Below are 18936 nucleotides of genomic sequence, written 5' to 3'. Positions count from 1 at the left end.
CCACGTTGACTATCGGGTTGATGGACCACCAATTAGGAACCACTGCTGTAGAACATACAAACATGTAGATCTGGGTTAACTCCAGTTAGGGCCACCCACAGGCTGAAGGTCCTGCTACAAGCCCTGGCATTATTGACACAGTTAGACACCCTGTAATTCCTTTTTTTTTCTTTTTAGCTACCCCGCTAAGCAATCCGAAGCAAAAGATGACTGAATCACTTTTTCTCGGGTTGATTTTTGCATTGCTTTTATGGCTTTGAAGTGAATTCTTTGGAATATCCGGAGTGGCCACCTGCCACTTAGGATTGCTTCGTTGACCAGTGCAGTAGGTGCAAAATATTAAGCAATGGGTATAAAATGCTTTTTAAGATCAACTATATTAAGGCAATAAAAAAGGGATCTATTACATTTGTATGGGAAGGTGTATGGGGGTGCTTGATTTCCGCATACTTGATTTCTCGTTTTTGGCTCTTATTTCCAAATGGCTCTTGTGTTTCAGAATCAAACTTCAAATTATTAATGCAACTGTTTTTATGAAGGATGCATGTATTTAAACTTTTTTTAAAAAAAAAATCAAAACAGGAGCATTGCGGACACTTTTGGCAATCTTATCTTTTGGTGAATGTACTGTACATTGTTTCATGAAACTGAGGAACAATGAATGAGGATTTTATTTACTCCATGACATGCCACCATTTCATGTCCTTGTCTTATAGGTAGTCTGTCTGTTTTGGGTTTTTTTGGGGGGGGGTGGTGGAGGGTTGGGGTTGGTAAGTGGATGGGCAAAGGGAAACCTAAATCTTATTTTTTCCCCTCTTCATGGGAATTGTTATGTGCTGAGTAATTTTGGTAACAGTCAAATGAAAAAAAATGTATAAATGTGTGTGTATATAAAATGAGCATTGTCTGAGGTTGCACCTTGTAAACAATTGCAGATAATCTGTTCGAATGTTTGGCACATAATGTGCTCAATCAAAGTACTTTACTTTGAAATTATCATGATTCAATCATTAAAAAACAAAACAAAAGCAGAACATCGCTTTCCTTATTCATCCTTATAAAAAGGAGGAGGTTGTTAATTGGGTGTGTACAGTTTGGTAACGTGTGGTGTATGGATTGTGGTGGGTGAACACACTGCCCTGTTTTGCATTGCTTTAAACTGTGTACATAAACCGATACATGAAACATAACTGTGTTGAACTGACTCAAGGCTGCCGCAAGACCTCTTGCCATCTGAGGCAAAGGACGCAATCAGCCATCTTGTTGGCTACTGTGATAACAGGATGCTGGACCAGATGGGCCTTGGCCTGATCCAGCAGAGTGCTTCTTATGTTCTTATAGCATCCCATTCCGCATTTATTGTATTGAAGCCAACCAGAGTAGCAGCAGAAACCTTTTCTTCAGCACTATCTTGTTGATGTCAGTGCAGTCCAAGAACTGTGCAAACCTAAATTTCCAGTATGCATTGGAGTCTTTCCTAAAAGTCTGGAGGTGACCCACATGGTGTGAGCCGCCCTGAGCCCGGGTTTTGACTGGGGAGGGTGGGGTATAAAAATTTATTATTATTATTATTCCAGCTTGCATTGTGTGTGTTGACAGCCCATTGCAACTGGTTGGGCAGAAGGCAGGGAGGTCAACAGCAGGTGGCGCCAGAGCCAATGAATTCTAGGTTTGTTCCCATCGTCCTCCCTGCTGCATTCCGCAAGGGGCAACACTGAGACTGAGGGTAACTGACATGTATTTCCACTCCCTGGGCTGGTTGTAAACAGGAGGGGAGGCAGGGTTGGACCGGCTGAGACAGTTGGGATAGTGCCTCGCCCTAGAATGGATCAGCCTCCATTGCTTGAGTCCCTTCTCCCACCCATTGCTCTCTTGCTCAGCTGGCAATCTAACCACAACTTCTTATAAGCTTAAATGCTCCTTTCTTTTCCCTCCATTCCCCTACCACTAAATACACATGAAAAGAAAACTGCAGATTCTTGTTTTGAAGGACCTCCATCCTCATAAGGATTCAGTTCGCATGCATGGGCTCTGTAGTAGTTTCTCGTTTCCCTCGACTCATGAGCGTCCGGCTTTTGCCAGTGACGATGCTTCCCTCACCTCTCCCATCTCCACAGCCACACAGGAAAGTATGCCATTATCACATTCATTTGGATCTACATCATCAGTGCGGCATCTAGTATTGCCCCCTTTTCCATCTAGAATAACAACATTCAAGCCCAGTCCTTCCACTTGTGCCAGCCTCCCCTTCCTAGTTCTTTGGCGGTGCCTCGATGTGATTCCAATACCCATTGTGATTTCGAATCTTAATGGCCATTAGTTGAATCCCGTCAATTTCACTATGACTGTCTATAACACTAAGTGATGTTGGCGTCCTTTCTGACAGCTGCTAATGGAATACTTGACCTCTCGTCCCTTGTTGATGGCTGCTGCTTCTATCGGTGAATCTCCGCTTCTTCTTCTTTAATGATTGCAGGCAGGAGGGAGAAATCCTTGGGAATGCACTTGTGATTCTTTGCTGCAAAACTTGACGTTAAGGACAGAGGGGGAAAAGGGGATATAAGCAGCCGCATGTAAATATAAAAATTCCTGCTGAATCAGACCAACCGTGTAATTCAGTCGTCTGGTCCAGTCAGCGGCCATTTTCAGAGGCGCACTTAGAGGTTGGCAAAACTGTTTTCCGCCAGGGGCCCAGGCCCAGGCGGAGGGGCACAACAGATTCCTACCGAGTATATGATGCATATGTGTGTGGCAATGTGCCACCATTGACACAGAGAGATCAAATGTGGGAGAAGTTTGCTATCCTTGCACCATGAGCCAAAGGTATGTGATCCCCCCCCCACACACACTCTGCACAATTTTGAGTACTTGGGCCATGTAAAACGTCATTTCCAATGTGGCTATTGCGGTGAAGCGATTTTTTTTCCTTGAGGGGGGTGCCAATGCAACTCATTCCCAAGGGGACAAGGGACCCTAGGTACGGCCTCTGGTTATTTTATATAACCAGTATACCTGAAGGAGCGTCTCCACCTCCATAGTTTTGCCCGGACACTGAGGTCCAGCTCCGAGGGCCTTCTGGCGGTTCCCTCGTTGCAAGAAGCCAAGTTGCAGGGAACCAGGCAGAGGGCCTTCTCGGTGGTGGCGCCCGCCCTGTGGAACGCCCTCCCATCAGATGTCAAAGAGAAAAACAACTACCAGACTTTTAGAAGACATCTGAAGGCAGCCCTGTTTAGGGAGGCTTTTAATGTTTAATAGATTACTGTGTTTTATTTTTCTGTTGGAAGCCGCCCAGAGTGACTGTGGAAACCCAGCCAGATGGGTGGGGCATAAATAATATATTATTATTATTATTATTATTATTATTATTATTATTATTATTAAATAACTGATGAATAAAGTTAGCCCAAGGGGCTGTCCATGCCTCTGGGCCACAAATTCCCCACCACTGATAAGACAAAACCAACCATGAAAAATATCACTAGGCCTCCCCTTCTCACCTTTGGTGGCATTTGGTGGTATGGGACCTGATTCGAGAGAAGGGGGAGTGTCACGGTTAATTCCTTCATGTCCAGCCTCTCCTGTTGCATCCGACAGATCTTAACATTCATTAAAATGTTGTGTACGGTAAACATAATTAGCCTCGCTTTAGAAACTCATTCTGCTGGTGTCAAGTGTAATGTAGTGCTCTGGTTGATAGACCAGAGCACTACATTACACTTTACACCAGCAGAATGAGTTTCAGCCCGGTGCAAATACTATTACGGTACTGGGAGTTCTCAAGGGTGCCCAAGTTCTCAGCAGGTCAAAGAGCATGTAACTACCAGAGATTAATGGCCTCTGGGCATATTGCAACAACAATAGAGCTCTGAGAGAAAATTGCAGTATTGGAGCGCTTTAATATAATGTTGCGGGGGTGTGTGTGTGTGAAGAGGCATCCATCTGACAATAGGGGAAGACGGTGATGCGACCAGGCGGTGAGGGATATTGCTGTTTATTTATTGCTGCAACGCTACAGTGCTCAAACCTTGGGCTGCACGCTGGTGTGGCCATGAGAAAACAGACAGAGAAATTAAGATAGTAGTTCAAGGGGCCTATAAGCCTAGAATGTGCATTAGGGTGATGGCTTTTTTACAACCTCATTTCCCTGTATCATAATTTGATGAGCTTTCATTAAAGATTAGATAAAATCTTACTTTCAAAGAGTTTTGATTAAAAAAAACCCTCACGCACAAAATGATTTAAAAAATTTTATGTATCAGTTTTTTGACCATTTTTGAAGTCACTGTAAGCAGATATAAAATTGAACCCAAGCTTTAGAGTCACATATATACAACATTATATAGGGTCATCAAACACACAAGGAAGCTTTTTTTAGCTGCAGTAACAGTATAGACGCCGCTAGAGGACGATGTTTTGCTACCTCTCCTGTAGGTTCTTTTCCCAGCATGCCCGGCAGGGTCTGCTGGCTGAGTTTTGAGGTCCCAAAAAGGGGCTTTTACCTTGCGCAGGTGTGACATTTGTATACCCTATGTTGCTAAGAACACTCCCCATTGTGGAATGTGGTGTTGTGTCCAAATTTGATACGAAATATATATAGAATTGTTAATACAATTTTATGAAATGGTAAAACGGCATACAAAAAAATTAAAAACCATTTGTGTGTGACCTTTTTAGATATTTCAATGGAATATACCTAATTTTAGTCATTAATAGGCAAAAGTTCATCCATTTGTGCTACAGGAAAGAATTTTTGAGGGGGGGGGGAATGAAAAAGGTCATTTAATCATTTAATCGCATCTACTGTGTGGTGCTCCAGAGAAAATAAATGCTGTAAAATTCCTCTCGGTGGTTTATAATGAGGGAGACTGATACACCTCATCGGAAAAGGCCTTCCACAAATGGGGAACTGACTTCAGGTGGGAAAGGCCTGTCAGAGTAGACAGTGCTACACTGGGTAGACCCAGGGATGGAGAAACTTCAGGGGCCAACTTGGACACATGGGGAAATTGCTTTGCAAAAAAACGAGTACGTGAGGCAAAATTGTAAACAAGAACATGTATACAGTGGTACCTCGACTTACGAATTTAATCCGTTCCGAACGGACCTTCGTAAGTCAAAAAAATCGTAAGTCGAAGCCAATGGGGAATTTTTTTAAAAAAATTCATAAGTAAAAAAAAATCCTATCAAAAAATTCGTAAGTCGGAAAAATCCTATCTAAACCACATCCAAAATGGCGGACGGAACTCCGTTCGTAACTCAAAACATTTGTAGGGCGAGTCATTCGTAAGTCGATGTACCACTGTACCAAGAGAATTCACACTAAAAGGCTAGTGGGTTTTCATTGGGACTTAAAAAAATAATGATGCAGAAACTGGTGCAGGAATCTGGGGAACTGAACTTAAGACTGGAAATATTAGAAATCAGAAGGGATAGATTTGCAAGAGGGCAAAAGTAGACAGGGGCCTACAGATAGGTCTCTGAACTCTCAAGCATTTAACAACTCTCTCACCCCTGAAACAATATTTGGGGGAAACAGGAGTATATTTTTGTGAGGGAAAGACTCGGACTTCACATTTAATTCTGGTAATGAAAACAGACCCTGGGCTGACTGTGTGCTTGGAGATAACGTTTTATATTTCTTTAAAGGTTGCAGCCTCATCCCCAGTTTCCTGGAAGTAAGCCATGTTGACTTCAGTAAGACTCGTTTTTCAACTGACTTCTTCTATACTGGATTGTGCTGCCATTCTAAAATGTGCTGTAATTCTAAGTGTGTGCTTGCCCCACTGATCTGCTATGCAGATACTTTGCTTCAGCTATTGGATCTTGTACATCTGGGGTGGCAATGTAGATCCCATACCCCTTAAAGTCTCCCCACTTCTGCTTTGTATGGTTGCTTTCCTCATAATCGAATCCACCTTTCAAAAAAGAGAGAGGTGTGTCGTATCAGTTTTTAGGGAGAGCGACTTTGGTGTCAAGACCAGTTCCGTTAATGTACTTTCCCCAGGAGTGCACGCTGCCTCCGTCCTTTTCATAAACAGCTTCCACTCCCTGGAGCCGCGGAGGATAATTTTGCTGACAGCCTTGTCAAGATATGCAGGGTGTGTGGCTTGATAATGCTGCTAGCTGCTATCGCTCAAAGGGCTTCTTTTGTTTCAGAAATTGGTAATTGTAGCTTATCTGCGTTACCATCTGTGGACAAACTAAAGCTGGGGGCGGTGGCGGTGGGGGGGGCACTTGTTCTGCGTTACATGTCCTGATAATGCTGGAATTTGCTGTCAAACAGCTCACAAAATAATGGGTTTCCAAGCGTGTCCGCTATTTCAATAGAAACTGGAAATGGCAAAATGATTGTGTGTGTGTGTGTGTGTGTGTGTGTGTGTGTGTGTGTCATCTTTTGGAATATGATGCATCTTTATTGAGACAGCTGGGCAGATATTTTTATCCGACGACTGAAATAATCACATATTCAATGTTGGAAGGGCAGCGTTTTGAAATCCGAAAGCACAACTGGGAGGCGGGTATTTCTGCAGCACAGATTTATGTTGTTTTAATAGTTTCTCTCCAGGGGTCCCTGAGAATTGCAGTTCTAGAAGGGTTAGCAAAGGTCTTTCAACAGAGAATTCTCACTGTGGTACAATTCCCAGGATGCCGTGGCATTTATTTATAGAAAACTGATATAAATTTATACCTAGCACTATCTACAAGCCCCTCCTGGCTGTCAATTAATGAAAGTTGATGAGTGAGGTGCCATATGCTAGATTAGTAGATGGTTGCAATGAAGGTCAGATTTAAATAAATTTGCATGTTGCCAAACCTTCAACTTTGGTGCCTTTTGTAACTTAACAGGAAAGACCATATCCTACTGTTTTCTTTTTAACACTTGCTCTGGTAGTCCAGCAGAACCAAAGAATAAACAAGTTTGTCCTTTACTCCGTGATATCAGTTGTGATATAGCTACTTGTGTTGTCTTATCTATGCTGTATATTACTTTTTGTGATTAAACAGTTGTGTGTCTGCCACCGCCGGCCCTGTAGTCTGGCAACATCTGAAGGGCACCATTGTCCCTTACCATTTGCTATTTGGACCACTGGACAACACATCAGTGGCTGTCGCTGGCCTAAGCACATGCTTCTCTACCACATTTTCTTCTTTTGCACCAGCTTTTAGCATAAATGGCAAGATAGGAAGAATAAGGCGACAGGCAATTTAATGCTAAGCACATGAACCTGGGAGTACAGCTGTAAGTCCCTGAGGAGCCATGCGCAGGACTGCAGCATGTATGAAAACAAGTTCCCATTTAGAGAAAGCGTCCCAGGCCTCATTGCCAAATGAAGAACCCAAACTTGGGTTTCTGCTTCTGCCAAATTAATAGATAGTGATACCATACCCTCCAACATTTCTTCAATGAAAACAGGGACATCCTAAGGAAAAGCGAGACATTCCAGGCTCATGACAGTGAGTTACATCTAAACCTCTTGGGAACTAATTTAACTCTTGCTAGTTCCCATGGGACCAAATATGACTCTCTTTCTTTGCAGTAGGGCTAATTTGTTTGGAGAGGTGGGAGCATGGGCGTAGGCAGGGGGGGCAGGAGGGGGCAATTGCCCCCCCTAGAAGCAGGGCCGCTGGCCAGCCTGCCCCGCTGCCCGCCCGGTGCCGTCTCCCTTCTCCCTGGCTGGCTGTGGGGCGGGCGGAGGAAAAGCCAGGCAACCGCTGGGGCTTTCCCTCCACCTGCCCCAACGATTGCAGAGGGGGAGGAGGGGATCGGAGCAGCCCGATTTTGGGCTGATCCTGGCTCCCCCTGGCCCCTGCCGATCGCGGAGGGGGAGGAGGGAGTCGGAGCAGCCCGATTTCGGGCTGATCCTGGCTCCCCCTGGCCCCTGCCGATCGCGGAGGGGGAAATCGGGCTGCTCCGATCCCCTCCTCCCCCTCCGTGAGGGGGCAGGAGGAGGGAAAGCTGGCAAGGGAGAAGGGAGCTTTCCTTGCCCCGCTGTGGCCCCTCCCCCCGCCCCTTGCCCCCCCTGATTTTCATCCTGGCTACGCCCCTGGGTGGGAGCAGGACCTCTGTACACAGCAAACAGCAATGGCTGCATCAGGAGCTCCTTTGAAACGAGGCTGATTTAAGCCTCATTTGTGAAAATGTTTGTAGTGGTTGCTTCTATGAAAAGCAAAGGCTTTGAGGAGCCAGTAGTTTGTTTGGGGCAGGTATAGGCAAAACTCGGCCCTCCAGATGTTTTAGGACTACAACTACCATTATCCCTGGCTAACAGGACCAGTGGTCAGGAATGATGGGAGTTGTAGCCCCAAAACATCTGGAGGGCCGAGTTTACCTATGCCTGGTTTGGGACATTTGAAGAACTGGACCTAGTTTTCCAGAAATCTGAATGAAATGCCAGATTCCTCCTTGATGGTTTTCTTTGGCAACTGGTCCCTTCTACGGTAGTTTCATGGCCCCAGATTAATCATCATCTCACTTCTCTGTGCTTCCTGCAGAGACAACATTTCATGTCCCTCGGCTAGCTATGTTATGTAGTACCAAGGAACCTGACTACTACTGACATTAATAATCTATTGATGTTTGCAAGTACTTCAGATACCATTTCAAGGTAAGCTCTGTGCTATTCCTGCGCTCTGTGTTCTCCAGGAGACCATGTGCTCCCAGGTAATTGCTGCGTCCCCATTCCAGGAGGAGAGTTATTGTTATACCAAGTGCTCCAGGTGTGTCACAAATGGTGGCATTTGAAAATGGCAAAGTGACAGCATCCTGCGCCTTGAAATGTTGATAGGCAAAGCGCTCTGACTTGCTTTGGCTGTACTTGGCCTGAAAAGCACTACCGAAAAAGCTATTCAAAAACTCAATAAAAGAGAGAGAATTAGATGAATGGCAGATTCTTCCTTGCGACCAGCTAAACGATTGTTTCATTCTTGTTGCTTTGTGACAACGCTTTGCTCAATCTATAAAGTTTTTATGTCTCGCTCTGAGAATGCACAAGGGGCCAAAGCGCCTCAGTGGAGGAGGCAGAGAAATGTATGTGGCAAATGGCATCTCTCATATTTGCTGAAGGGTTTCCTCTGCTTTTTCAGCTGTGTGTACAAGAGAGAGAGGGAGAGGGAGAGAGAAAGAGTAATAGTGTGATTTAGTGGTTTGAGTGTGGCTATTGACTGATGGATTGATGGGTATGTTTGCAAGGGGTATGTTTGATAACTCCAGGTGTTAAGGCCAGATTATGCACTAGAATGAGGTTGGTAAAAACCCAGCTTTTCTTCTGCTGTGCATCATAACGCTATTTGGAGAAATGTATCTGACTATTCCTCTGCACAAGCTAGACCCCAGATCTGGACCTTATAAGTAATGTGATTGGTAGGGAACATTTATTTTCCTTCCTTCCTTCCACCCCTCCCTCCCCCCTCCCTTCTTTTTTACATGCAAAAGACCCCAGAGTCCATCGCCTGTCTCTCCATTTACAAGGATCAGGCAGTAAGTAATATGAAAGGCTATCTCCTTGAGCTGCTGCTTCTCAGTCGACTGGCCTAGATGGACAAATAGTCTGATGTGGTATAGAACAGTTTCCTGTGTTTCCACTTCTTATCGGATCCCCTCATCCCCTCCAACATTTCTCCGATGAAAATAGGGACATCCTATTCCATAATAATGATAATGGTGTTATTATTTATACCCTGCCCATCTGACTGGGTTGTCCCAGCCACTCTGGGCGGCTTCCAACATATATAAAAAACATAATAAAACATTAAGCATTAAACAACTTCCCTATACAGGGCTGCCTTCAGACATCTTCTTGTATGTTTACTTATCTCCTTGGCTTGGGGTGTGTGTGTGTCACATAATTCCATACTCTCCAACGTTTGTCAGATGAAAATAGGGACGTCCTAAGGAAAGGCGGGACATTCTGGGATCAAATCAGAAACTGGGATGGCTTCTGTAAATCTGGGACTGTCCCTGGAAAATAGGTCTGTCCTCTTTATGTGGTCCATTGGAAGAGCTTTGATCTCTGTGATGCTCAAGGGAAGGGGGGGATGAGGGAGAGGTGATGATAAACATATTTTACCTCCACCTTTCCCTTGTGCCCTATATGTATTGGGAGTGGTGTCACAATACAAGCAAAGACATCTATGTGGTGTTAAGAGGAATAGGAGTGTGAGGGGTGTCTGAGAAGGGAGCCACTTGGTTGAACACTGGCATTATCCATGCACTCTGTAGGGATCTTGTTGCTGGGCTACCACTGGAATTTTTTGTTATACAGTAATGTGCTGCACAGTGTAACTTGTGAAAAATCCTTAATGCTATTTTTTTTTTGAGTTTATTAATATTTTTGTGGCCGGTCATAGAGGTTGTTCAGTCCGTAATGAGAGTGACTTGAACAGAAAGCTTCCCCCCCCCCCATACCTGTTGGAAGCAATGACCAACTTTCTTTTTTTAAAAGCTTCACAGTTTGGTGCATATCCCAAGCTCCAACTTCAAAGAGAACTGATTTCCTCATAGTCACCTCTTCAGTCACAGCTGAATTTAAAAGAAAGGCAGTGGGGGAAGCAAAAAGCTTTGCAGTGCCAGCAGCCAAGAGTTTTAACAGAGGCCCCCTTTTTTTTGAAAGGTAACTAAAGAGAGATTTTGTAGAAATTAAAACAAACTTTGAAGCCAAGGAAAGCTAAAAAGGATTGTCAGGCTTGTCACTTTGTAAATTAGCCGAAGAAAAGTGTCATGGGGAGAACCAAAAGTTCTGATGAGCCTTTGGTGCTGAAAAGGGGGGCAGGGGAAGGGAACTATTATATTGATCTCTTTTAACATGGGAGAAAATGTGAATTTTTTCCTCTTTTTTTTTTGTCCAAAGCTGCACTGAAAGTCACTGAAGGACAAAACCCGCAGACAGTCAGTCCCGGATTTACGTATAAGCTAAACAAGCTATAGCTTAGGGCCCCACTCTCTTGGGGCGCCCCAAAAAAATTAAAGGGAAAAAACCTGGATGTACATTTCCAAAATATAAGATAAAAATAAAATAAAACAAAACCTACATACAGCAACAGTGTTTTGTGTTGTGTAGGCTCCTATGATGTAAGTCATGGGCCCCGCTTGCCAGCCTGCTCCCTAAAATATCACTGGTTTGCTCAATTCTGTATATAGGGCGCCTACATTCTGCATGTACAAATGGCTTAGATACCTATTAGGTCCATAAATGAACATACATCATAGATATAGATAAAGGTAAAGGGACCCCTGACCATTAGGTCCAGTCGTGACCGACTCTGGGGTTGTGTGCTCATCTCGCATTATTGGCCGAGGGAGCCGGCGTACAGCTTCCAGGTCATGTGGCCAGCATGACAAAGCTACTTCTGGCGAACCAGAGCAGCACATGGAAACGCCGTTTACCTTCCCGCTGTAGCGGTTCCTATTTATCTACTTGCATTTTGATGTGCTTTCGAACTGCTAGGTTGGCAGGAGCTGGGACCAAGCAACGGGAGCTCACCCCGTGGTGGGGATTCGAACCACCGACCTTCTGATCAGCAAGCCCTAGGCTCAGTGGTTTAACCACAGCACCACCTGGGTCCCATACATCATATATTCAACAACAAAAAACAGTGACAATTTGTTGTTGACAAAGGACAGCTGGACATATAAAGGGCCCCATTACCTTCAGTAGCTTAGGGCCTCATCAAACCTAAATCCGGCCCTGCAGACAGTTACTGTTTCTTGAAATTAAAACGATGAGAAGCATGGATGGTGCCAACCACTGAGCGTTGTTTACATGTAATCGAAGCCCTGGCCAACCTCTGGAACATCCAAATGGTTCAGGCTATTGACACGATCGCCCCTGAGCGCCCTCTCCCACTTTGTGGAGCCCATTTGGCCCCCTGGTATACTCCAGAGCTTAGGGCAAGGAAACAAGCTGGGAGACGGCTTGAACGTAAGTGGAGGAAAGAGCTGAATGAATGCAACCAAACACTGGTAAGGGCTCATTACTGAGCCTACCTAGTGGCAGTAAAGAAGGCATACTTTGCTGCCTCCATGGCATCCTTAATATGTCATCCGGCAGAGCTTTTTCTGACTGGCCCAAAGGAGGTGGTAGAACTAACGGTAGCTTGCTGTGATGTGACTTGTTTGCAAAGCATTTTGAGGATAAAATCACTTGCATCCACCTAGACCTTGGCTCTGCTGTTATAGCAGATGAATCTCATGGTGTGTCCAGAGCACAGTCTAGTCTTGTAGTGTTGGATGAGTTTTGGGGATGTGGACAAGGTGCTCGGATCGGTCAGGACAACCACTTGTGCTCTAGCCCCTTGCCTCTCTTGGGTGATAAAACCAGCAGGGAGGGAACAGCTGGCTGGGCCAGGGAAGTGGTCAATGCCTCTTTACAAGAGGGGGTGGTCCCTGCCTGTTTGAAGGAGGTAGTGGTAAAACCACTCCTTAAGAAACCTTCCCTGAATTCGGAAAATCTAACCAATTCCGGCCAGTTGTTAATCTCCCTTTCTTGAGCAAGGTCCTGGAGTGAGTGGTTGCAGACCAGATCCAGGTGCTTTTGGAAGAAACTGTATCTGGATCCATTTCAATCGGTGTTTAGGCCTGGTTTTGGCAAAGAAACTGCTTTGGTTACTCTGTACGATGACCTGTGTTGAGAGAGAGACAAGTCCCTGTTAATTCTTCTCGACCTCTCAGTGGCTTTCAATACCATCGACCATGGTATCCTTCTGGAGCGATTGTCCGAACTAGGAGTGGGTGGCACCACTTTGTGGTGGTTCCAGTCCTACTTGGATGGTCGTTCCTAGAGGGTATTGCTTGGGGAATGCTTTTCAGCCCCATGGAACCTTCAATGTGAGGTTCCGCAGGGCTCAATCCTATCCCCTACATTGTTTAACATCTACATGAAACCGCTGGATGGGGTTATCCAGAGGTTTTGGAGTACATTGTCAGCAGTATGCTGATGGCACTCAGCTCTATTTTTCCTTTACATTTGCAGGTGAGGCAGTATAAGTGCTGGACCAGTGTCTTGCCTCGGTAATGGACTGGATAAGAGCCAACAAACTGAAACTCAATCCAGATAAGACTGAGGCACTGCTAGTGGGTGGTTCCCTAGACCGGATGGGTTGGAGATCGCCTGCTCTTGATAGGGTTACACTTTCTCTGAAGGAGCAGGTTCGCTACTAGATCCTTTGCTGTTGCTCAAGGCTCAGGTCGCCTCAGTGGCCTGGAGTGCCTTCCATCAGCTTCGGTTGGTGGCCCAGCTACACCCCTGTCTGGACAGGGATAGCCTAACTACTATTGTCTATGCTCTGGCAGCCTCAAGGTTAGATTGCTGCAGTGCATTATATGTAGGGCTGCCTTTGAAGATGGTTCGGAAACTTCAGCTGGTGCAGAATTCAGCGGCCTGATTGCTCACTGGAGCAGGACGGTTTGAGCATATTACACCTATCTGGTCCAACTGCACCTGCTACCAATTAGTTTCCAATTCAAAGTGCTGGTTTTGACCTATAAAGCCTTAAATGGCTCAGGACTGCAATATCTCAAGGACCACCTCTTTCCATATGAACCTACCTGGATCCTGAGAGCATCTTCTGAGGCCCTCCTTCATGTGCCTTCTCCTCGAGAGGGCCGGAGGGGAGCAACACGAGAATGGGCCTTCACTGCAGTGGCTCTCTGTTTGTGGAATGCTCTCCCCAGGCAAGTTCGCCTGGCGCCTTAATTATACACCTTTAGGCACCAGGCAAAAATGTTCTTTTTTTAACCATGCCTTTGGTTGATTTTATTGACATCCTATGCCCTTTTAAAATGTGGTTTTTTTTGGGGGGGGGGGTAGACTATTCGGCTGCTGACTCATTTTCTGTCAGTCTTGTCATGTTTTGTTTTATACAAGAATGCTAGCAATGGGCCATTGAAAGCACAAGCTCCATCTATCTCCAATCAAGTTAATGCATAAGAAAAACATGATTTTCTCTGATTCCTTGTGTTTGTTTTCTGTTTGGTCTGACTTCCTGGTCTTAAACTGCTGAGAATTGCATTTCTCCTTACTTACACTTCCTGGGAGTCAGAGCAGAATCTGTGGACCATTCTGGATGACTTATTTAATAACAAAGTTAGTTATTTATTGTTACGGTTCTCAACCAGCATATTTAATAACAAATATACTGTTATCTGTTCCCCTCCTCAGTCTCTCAAGTGTTAAGAAGTTTCAGGGGTCCTATAATACCGTATACAGCACAAGAGGGAGCAAAGTCAGGCTGTTTACAAATCTGCTTGTGTATTCATTTAGTTTAAACCAATAAAGCTATTGATGCTGTTATTTGCGTATTTAATTTCATCTATTCAATTACGCATATTGTGTAGGTTAACTAATACGAATTGTATTGCAAACACTTTAATTTGCGGTGCCGAAATTTAATTCCGTGTGTGGCCCCTCGCGGCCCACTTTGCCTGAGAGGTTGGCCCGCACTGGATTATATGTGGTAAAACGCACTTTAACGCACGTCAAAGCTCCGTCGCAGTGGCTTTCTGGGAAATGTAGTCTGCCCCACCCGCTCTCGGGATTGGCTCTTGCCTCAACGCCTTTCTTATAGGAGGCTTCTTGCATAGAGGCCAGGCCAGCCATTGGTCAGCCGGCAGCCAATAGCTGCCGAGAGTTCCCTCCGGGCTTCCCCGATTGTTGTGGCCTGTCGGAAGCGGCGGAGGTGTGCGCAGGCGCGCCTCGAGAACTCACCTGTCTTCCGGCTCTACCTGTCCGCGCTGGAGCCGGAGGATGCGGCTGCGCTCGGGGGTCTTCGCCTCCGCCTGCCTGCTAGTGCAGGCGCTGGGCGTCGGGCTCTTCCTCAGGGGCTTCTTCCCGGTGCCGGTGAGGTCGCTGCCTAGGAGCGGGGCGCTTGCCGGGCCGCCGGCGGAGCCGCCTCCCACAGGTAAACGCATTGCCCCCTTGCGGTGTGGGGGGCGGGAAAGGTGTGGGGAGCGTCTCTTCCAGGCCTTTGGGGAGGGGGGTTGCACGCTTGAAAACAACGAGGGTCGGCCTCTTTCTCATCGCCCAAGCCATGAGTTCATCCCTCCACACCCCTTTCCATGGGAAAGAGCCGTGGGCGGGGTAGCTGCCCCACCCCTAAATCAAGTAAATAAATGAAAATAGCTTACAAATAGAAATAAGTAAAAAGATTTCGAAAGGTTTTCCTGAGCGCTTGTGGTCAAAAGAAAGGGATTTAAAACAACTGTTGTCCAATCAAATCCAAGTCCTTATTATGGTTACGGGCTGGTATAAGATTAAAGCACCTCCATACATAAATGTAACATGCAAGATAGGCAATAGCGTAACTGCCGAAGTAAAAAGGTAAAGTTAAAGGACCCCTGGACAGTTAAGTCCGGTCAAAGGCGACTATGGAGTTGTGGTGCTCATCTTGCTTTCAGGCTGAGGGTCATCTGGCCAGCATGACTAAACCGCTTCTGGTGTAACGGGACACTGTGACGGAAACTAGAGCGCATGGAAATGCTATTTACTTTCCCACCACAGCGGTACCTATTTATCTTCTTGCACTGGCGTGATTTCGAACTGCTAGGTTGGCAGGAGCTGGGACAGAGCAACGGAAGCTCACTTCGTCGTGGGGATTCAAACCACCAACCTTCCAATTGACAAGCCCTAGAGGCTCAGTGGTTTAGACCATAGCTCCCACTCGTGTTTTGGCAAACATGTAAATCAAGCCTTCAGTTTTAGACCTGCTGTGTTCAACTGTTGTTGAGACATTTCATTCTGAATCTGCTAGACAGAGCCAGAGAGAAGGTGATGACAGGTGTGTTAGCATACCTGAAAACACATACAGTCATACAATAAACAATAATCCTATGACTGCAGGACAGGGAATGAATCTCAACAAGATGAGTGTCCTGCCCCCTTCCCAACATAAACCCTGTCTACACCCATGGAAAGAGGCTCTGCCTTGCATGCAGAATGTCCCAGGAGCAATCTCCAAGGAGCCCTGGGATTAAGCCTTTTCTGAAACCCAGGAGTGCCACTTCCAGTCAGTGTAGGCAGTACTGAGTTGGATGCACCCAGTGGTCTGACCCACTATAAGGCAGTTTCCTTTGTTTTCCCACAACCACCACCCATCACGTGGCCCAGGAGAGAGGGAAGGCAAGTGAGTAGGGAGTGAGCTGGCAAGTTGCCCACTTTCTGCAGCAAGGCAGACAACTGGGGATAGTATTTACAATGAAAACCAACCCTTGACTTGACTTGGTGACTCATACATGCCTTAAATATATTTTAGGATTCTCTTCCAACTGGACGAAGGTGCCATCCCCTGTCTTTAAAAAAACTGTCATAGTACTGATTGATGCCTTGCGAGATGACTTTGTGTTTGGCTCGAAAGGCAAAAGGTTCATGCCCTACACAACCCAGTTGGTGGAAAGGGGAACATCTCATAGTTTTGTAGCGGAAGCCAACGCACCTACAGTCACCATGCCTCGAATTAAGGTAAGTTCTGATATTTGGACGTGTGCTTCAGAACAATGTTAGAGATTAAGCCGGGTGTCAGGCGTGTTTTGCAACCAGTGCGGGTCTGATTGCGGCCATGTGTAGATCTCTGGATGCCATGTTGACGACTGACATCTCCATCTGGCGGGCGTCTCCAGCTTTCTAAAGCAGGTAAGCAGAAGAGCTTATTTATTACATTTATATCCCACCTTTTTCTCCAAGGAGTACCTGGTTTACCACCTCCTCAATTCACCCCTACAACAACCCTGTGAGGTAGGTTCAAGAGGCTGTGACTGACCCAAGGTCACCCAGTGAGCTTCATGGCTTTGTGGGGATTTGAACCCTGATCTCACTGGTCCCAGTCTGACACTCCAACCACTGCACCACCCTGGCTTCCTAGAGTACTTCTGCTATGGGACAGCTTTATAAGTTAAGCAAGTAAATAAGTATGGGGAAAGCAGAATGTCACTTAGAGAAGGATCTGAAATCTTTCTTTGAAGCTTGAATTTCTTTTAATCTGGGTTGTTTCATTTAATGTTTTAATGTGGTATAAAGTCATTTAAGATTTTTTTTCTTTAAAATATAAAGCTGTATAGAAATGAAATTAATAATAATAAAAATATTAATACATTTCATTAAAAATGGCTCCTAGATATTCCATTGTTGCAACCGTAACCTGGGTTTATGGTGCCATTTGGTGATTAGCTCACATATATGAGTTTCTAATACTGTTTCAGAACTGCTTGTACTTTTTTGAGAGGACTTCCAGGTTAGCAAGCACTGTAGGTGTAGGACAGAATTTCAAGCGTCGGGTATTTTTGTGCAGGACAGAGTCTTGCTAGCTGTTTCTTCCCCTTAGAACATAATAATAATAATAATAATAATAATAATAATAATAATAATAATAATTTATTATTTATACCCCGCCCATCTGGCTGGGTTTCCCCAGCCACTCTGGGCGGCTTACAACAGAGACATTAAAATACACTAATTTCTCAAACATTAAAAGCCTCCCTAAACAGGGCTGCCTTCAGATGTCTTCTAAAAATCTGGTAGCTGTTTCCCTTTTTGACATCTGATGGGAGGGCGTTCCACAGGGCAGGCGCCACCATCCACTGCTTAAGAGGCACCCTGCTTTTGAACAGAGCAGAGGCTTGACTCTTCAATAGCAGCAACTATTGAGAGGAAAACTAGCAAAACTTTGCATGTGTTTGTGGTCCTCATACATTTATGTTCCCCCTTTTGATCCTGGCCATTGGCTTTGTTGTTATACTGAAGGGCAGACCATGAAAAATCTCCTGTTGTCACATTGAGGGTGGATGGTTTATAAGAGTTTTTGAAAAAATGTTTCTTGAGCGGAACCAGTAATGACTTCTGCTAAGTGTTCATGAGATCAGGGTATAATTTTATTTATATTCTTTGCCCCAGGGAAATTTGCTTAGCAACTCCTTTGTTTTCTGAGATTATATCTACATTTCCCCAAAGACTTGCAAACATACACATGTTCACGACTATGAGGACTTGAAACTTACATTTTTTTTTAAAAAAAGGGAAATAGATTATTTAATCTGAATTATGTGATATATTTTGTGGCTTTTTTGGACTGCTGTATGTAGTTACAGCCCAACAAAGGACCTACAAACAAATTGGGATCGGGACATCCAAATTCCACAAAACAGAAGAGTATAAACAAGTTATATAAAACACATTTATATCACAAATATGAACAAATGAAGACTGACATAACCTTTAAATACTCTGTTTAAGAATTAATGTGTGTGCCAGTACATTTTAGGAAGCAACATATTACTACTAGCTGTTGCAGAAATTTTTTTTATTAAAAAAACATGGATGCAGTGCAGGAAAGGTGCTAAATTGTGTTTCTACGCTGCAATTGGTTGCACGTAAGAGCTCCGTGAGCTTGCTTAGGCTAATCAACAAAAGCTGCTGACATTAAGGATGGAAATATGCTTTGATGGGTTGCAAGCAACCAACACGTCCCATTAGCCCAAGGATTTCTGCTTGCATGGTGGGATGCCACCCCATCCTCCTCTCCTAATCTGTTCTGGAGTGTTGGGGGAACTCCTAGAACAGATGTAGGGGGTGCATAATTTAGTGCTGTCTTAGATACAATCTAGTACTTTAAAGAATTGATCTGGTCCTATGCATTAAGAATATTTCTGCTGGGAGTTAATGGTGTGCTGTTTTGCTTTAAAGGCTCAGATCTCCAATATCTACATGTGTCATGGGGCATCAATAACTAATATGTTTATTGCTGTATCTTAAATGAGAGTAAGGAGGCAAGGGCTCCTTTATCAGGTGTTGGCTGGAGATGTGAAAGCCCATGTGGACCCCCCCAGTCCCCCCCCAGTTCCCCCCCTCCTCATTTTTTTACAGACCTTCACATCTCTAGTGTTTGCATCCAAAAAGATCAGAAGCTGTGATTTGGAAGTCTAACGCTTTGGAAGTCAAACAGACTTCCGGA

The 18936-nt window shown here is 45.0% G+C and overlaps 1 protein-coding gene across 3 annotated transcripts in view; it reads left to right on the top strand.

The window, feature by feature from the left end:
- The first annotated feature begins 14624 nt into the window (after positions 1–14624).
- Positions 14625–18936, top strand: part of PIGG (phosphatidylinositol glycan anchor biosynthesis class G) — a 59679-nt gene continuing 55367 nt past the window's right edge. Inside the window, exons 1-2 of one of the 3 annotated variants that reach the window (XM_060268675.1) lie at positions 14625–14895; positions 16246–16451. In XM_060268675.1, the coding sequence (XP_060124658.1) occupies positions 14742–14895; positions 16246–16451 (360 nt within the window). In that variant the 5' untranslated portion in view covers positions 14625–14741. The remainder of the gene's footprint in view (positions 14896–16245; positions 16452–18936) is intronic. The other 2 variants (XM_035097127.2, XM_035097128.2) reach the window with 2 other exon arrangements.

Source organism: Zootoca vivipara, chromosome 16, assembly GCF_963506605.1.
Source record: "Zootoca vivipara chromosome 16, rZooViv1.1, whole genome shotgun sequence".
In the NCBI taxonomy this organism is placed as follows: domain Eukaryota; kingdom Metazoa; phylum Chordata; class Lepidosauria; order Squamata; family Lacertidae; genus Zootoca; species Zootoca vivipara.
The sequence above is the reverse complement of the archived record's forward strand: the minus strand, read 5'-3'. Positions and strand labels throughout refer to the sequence as shown.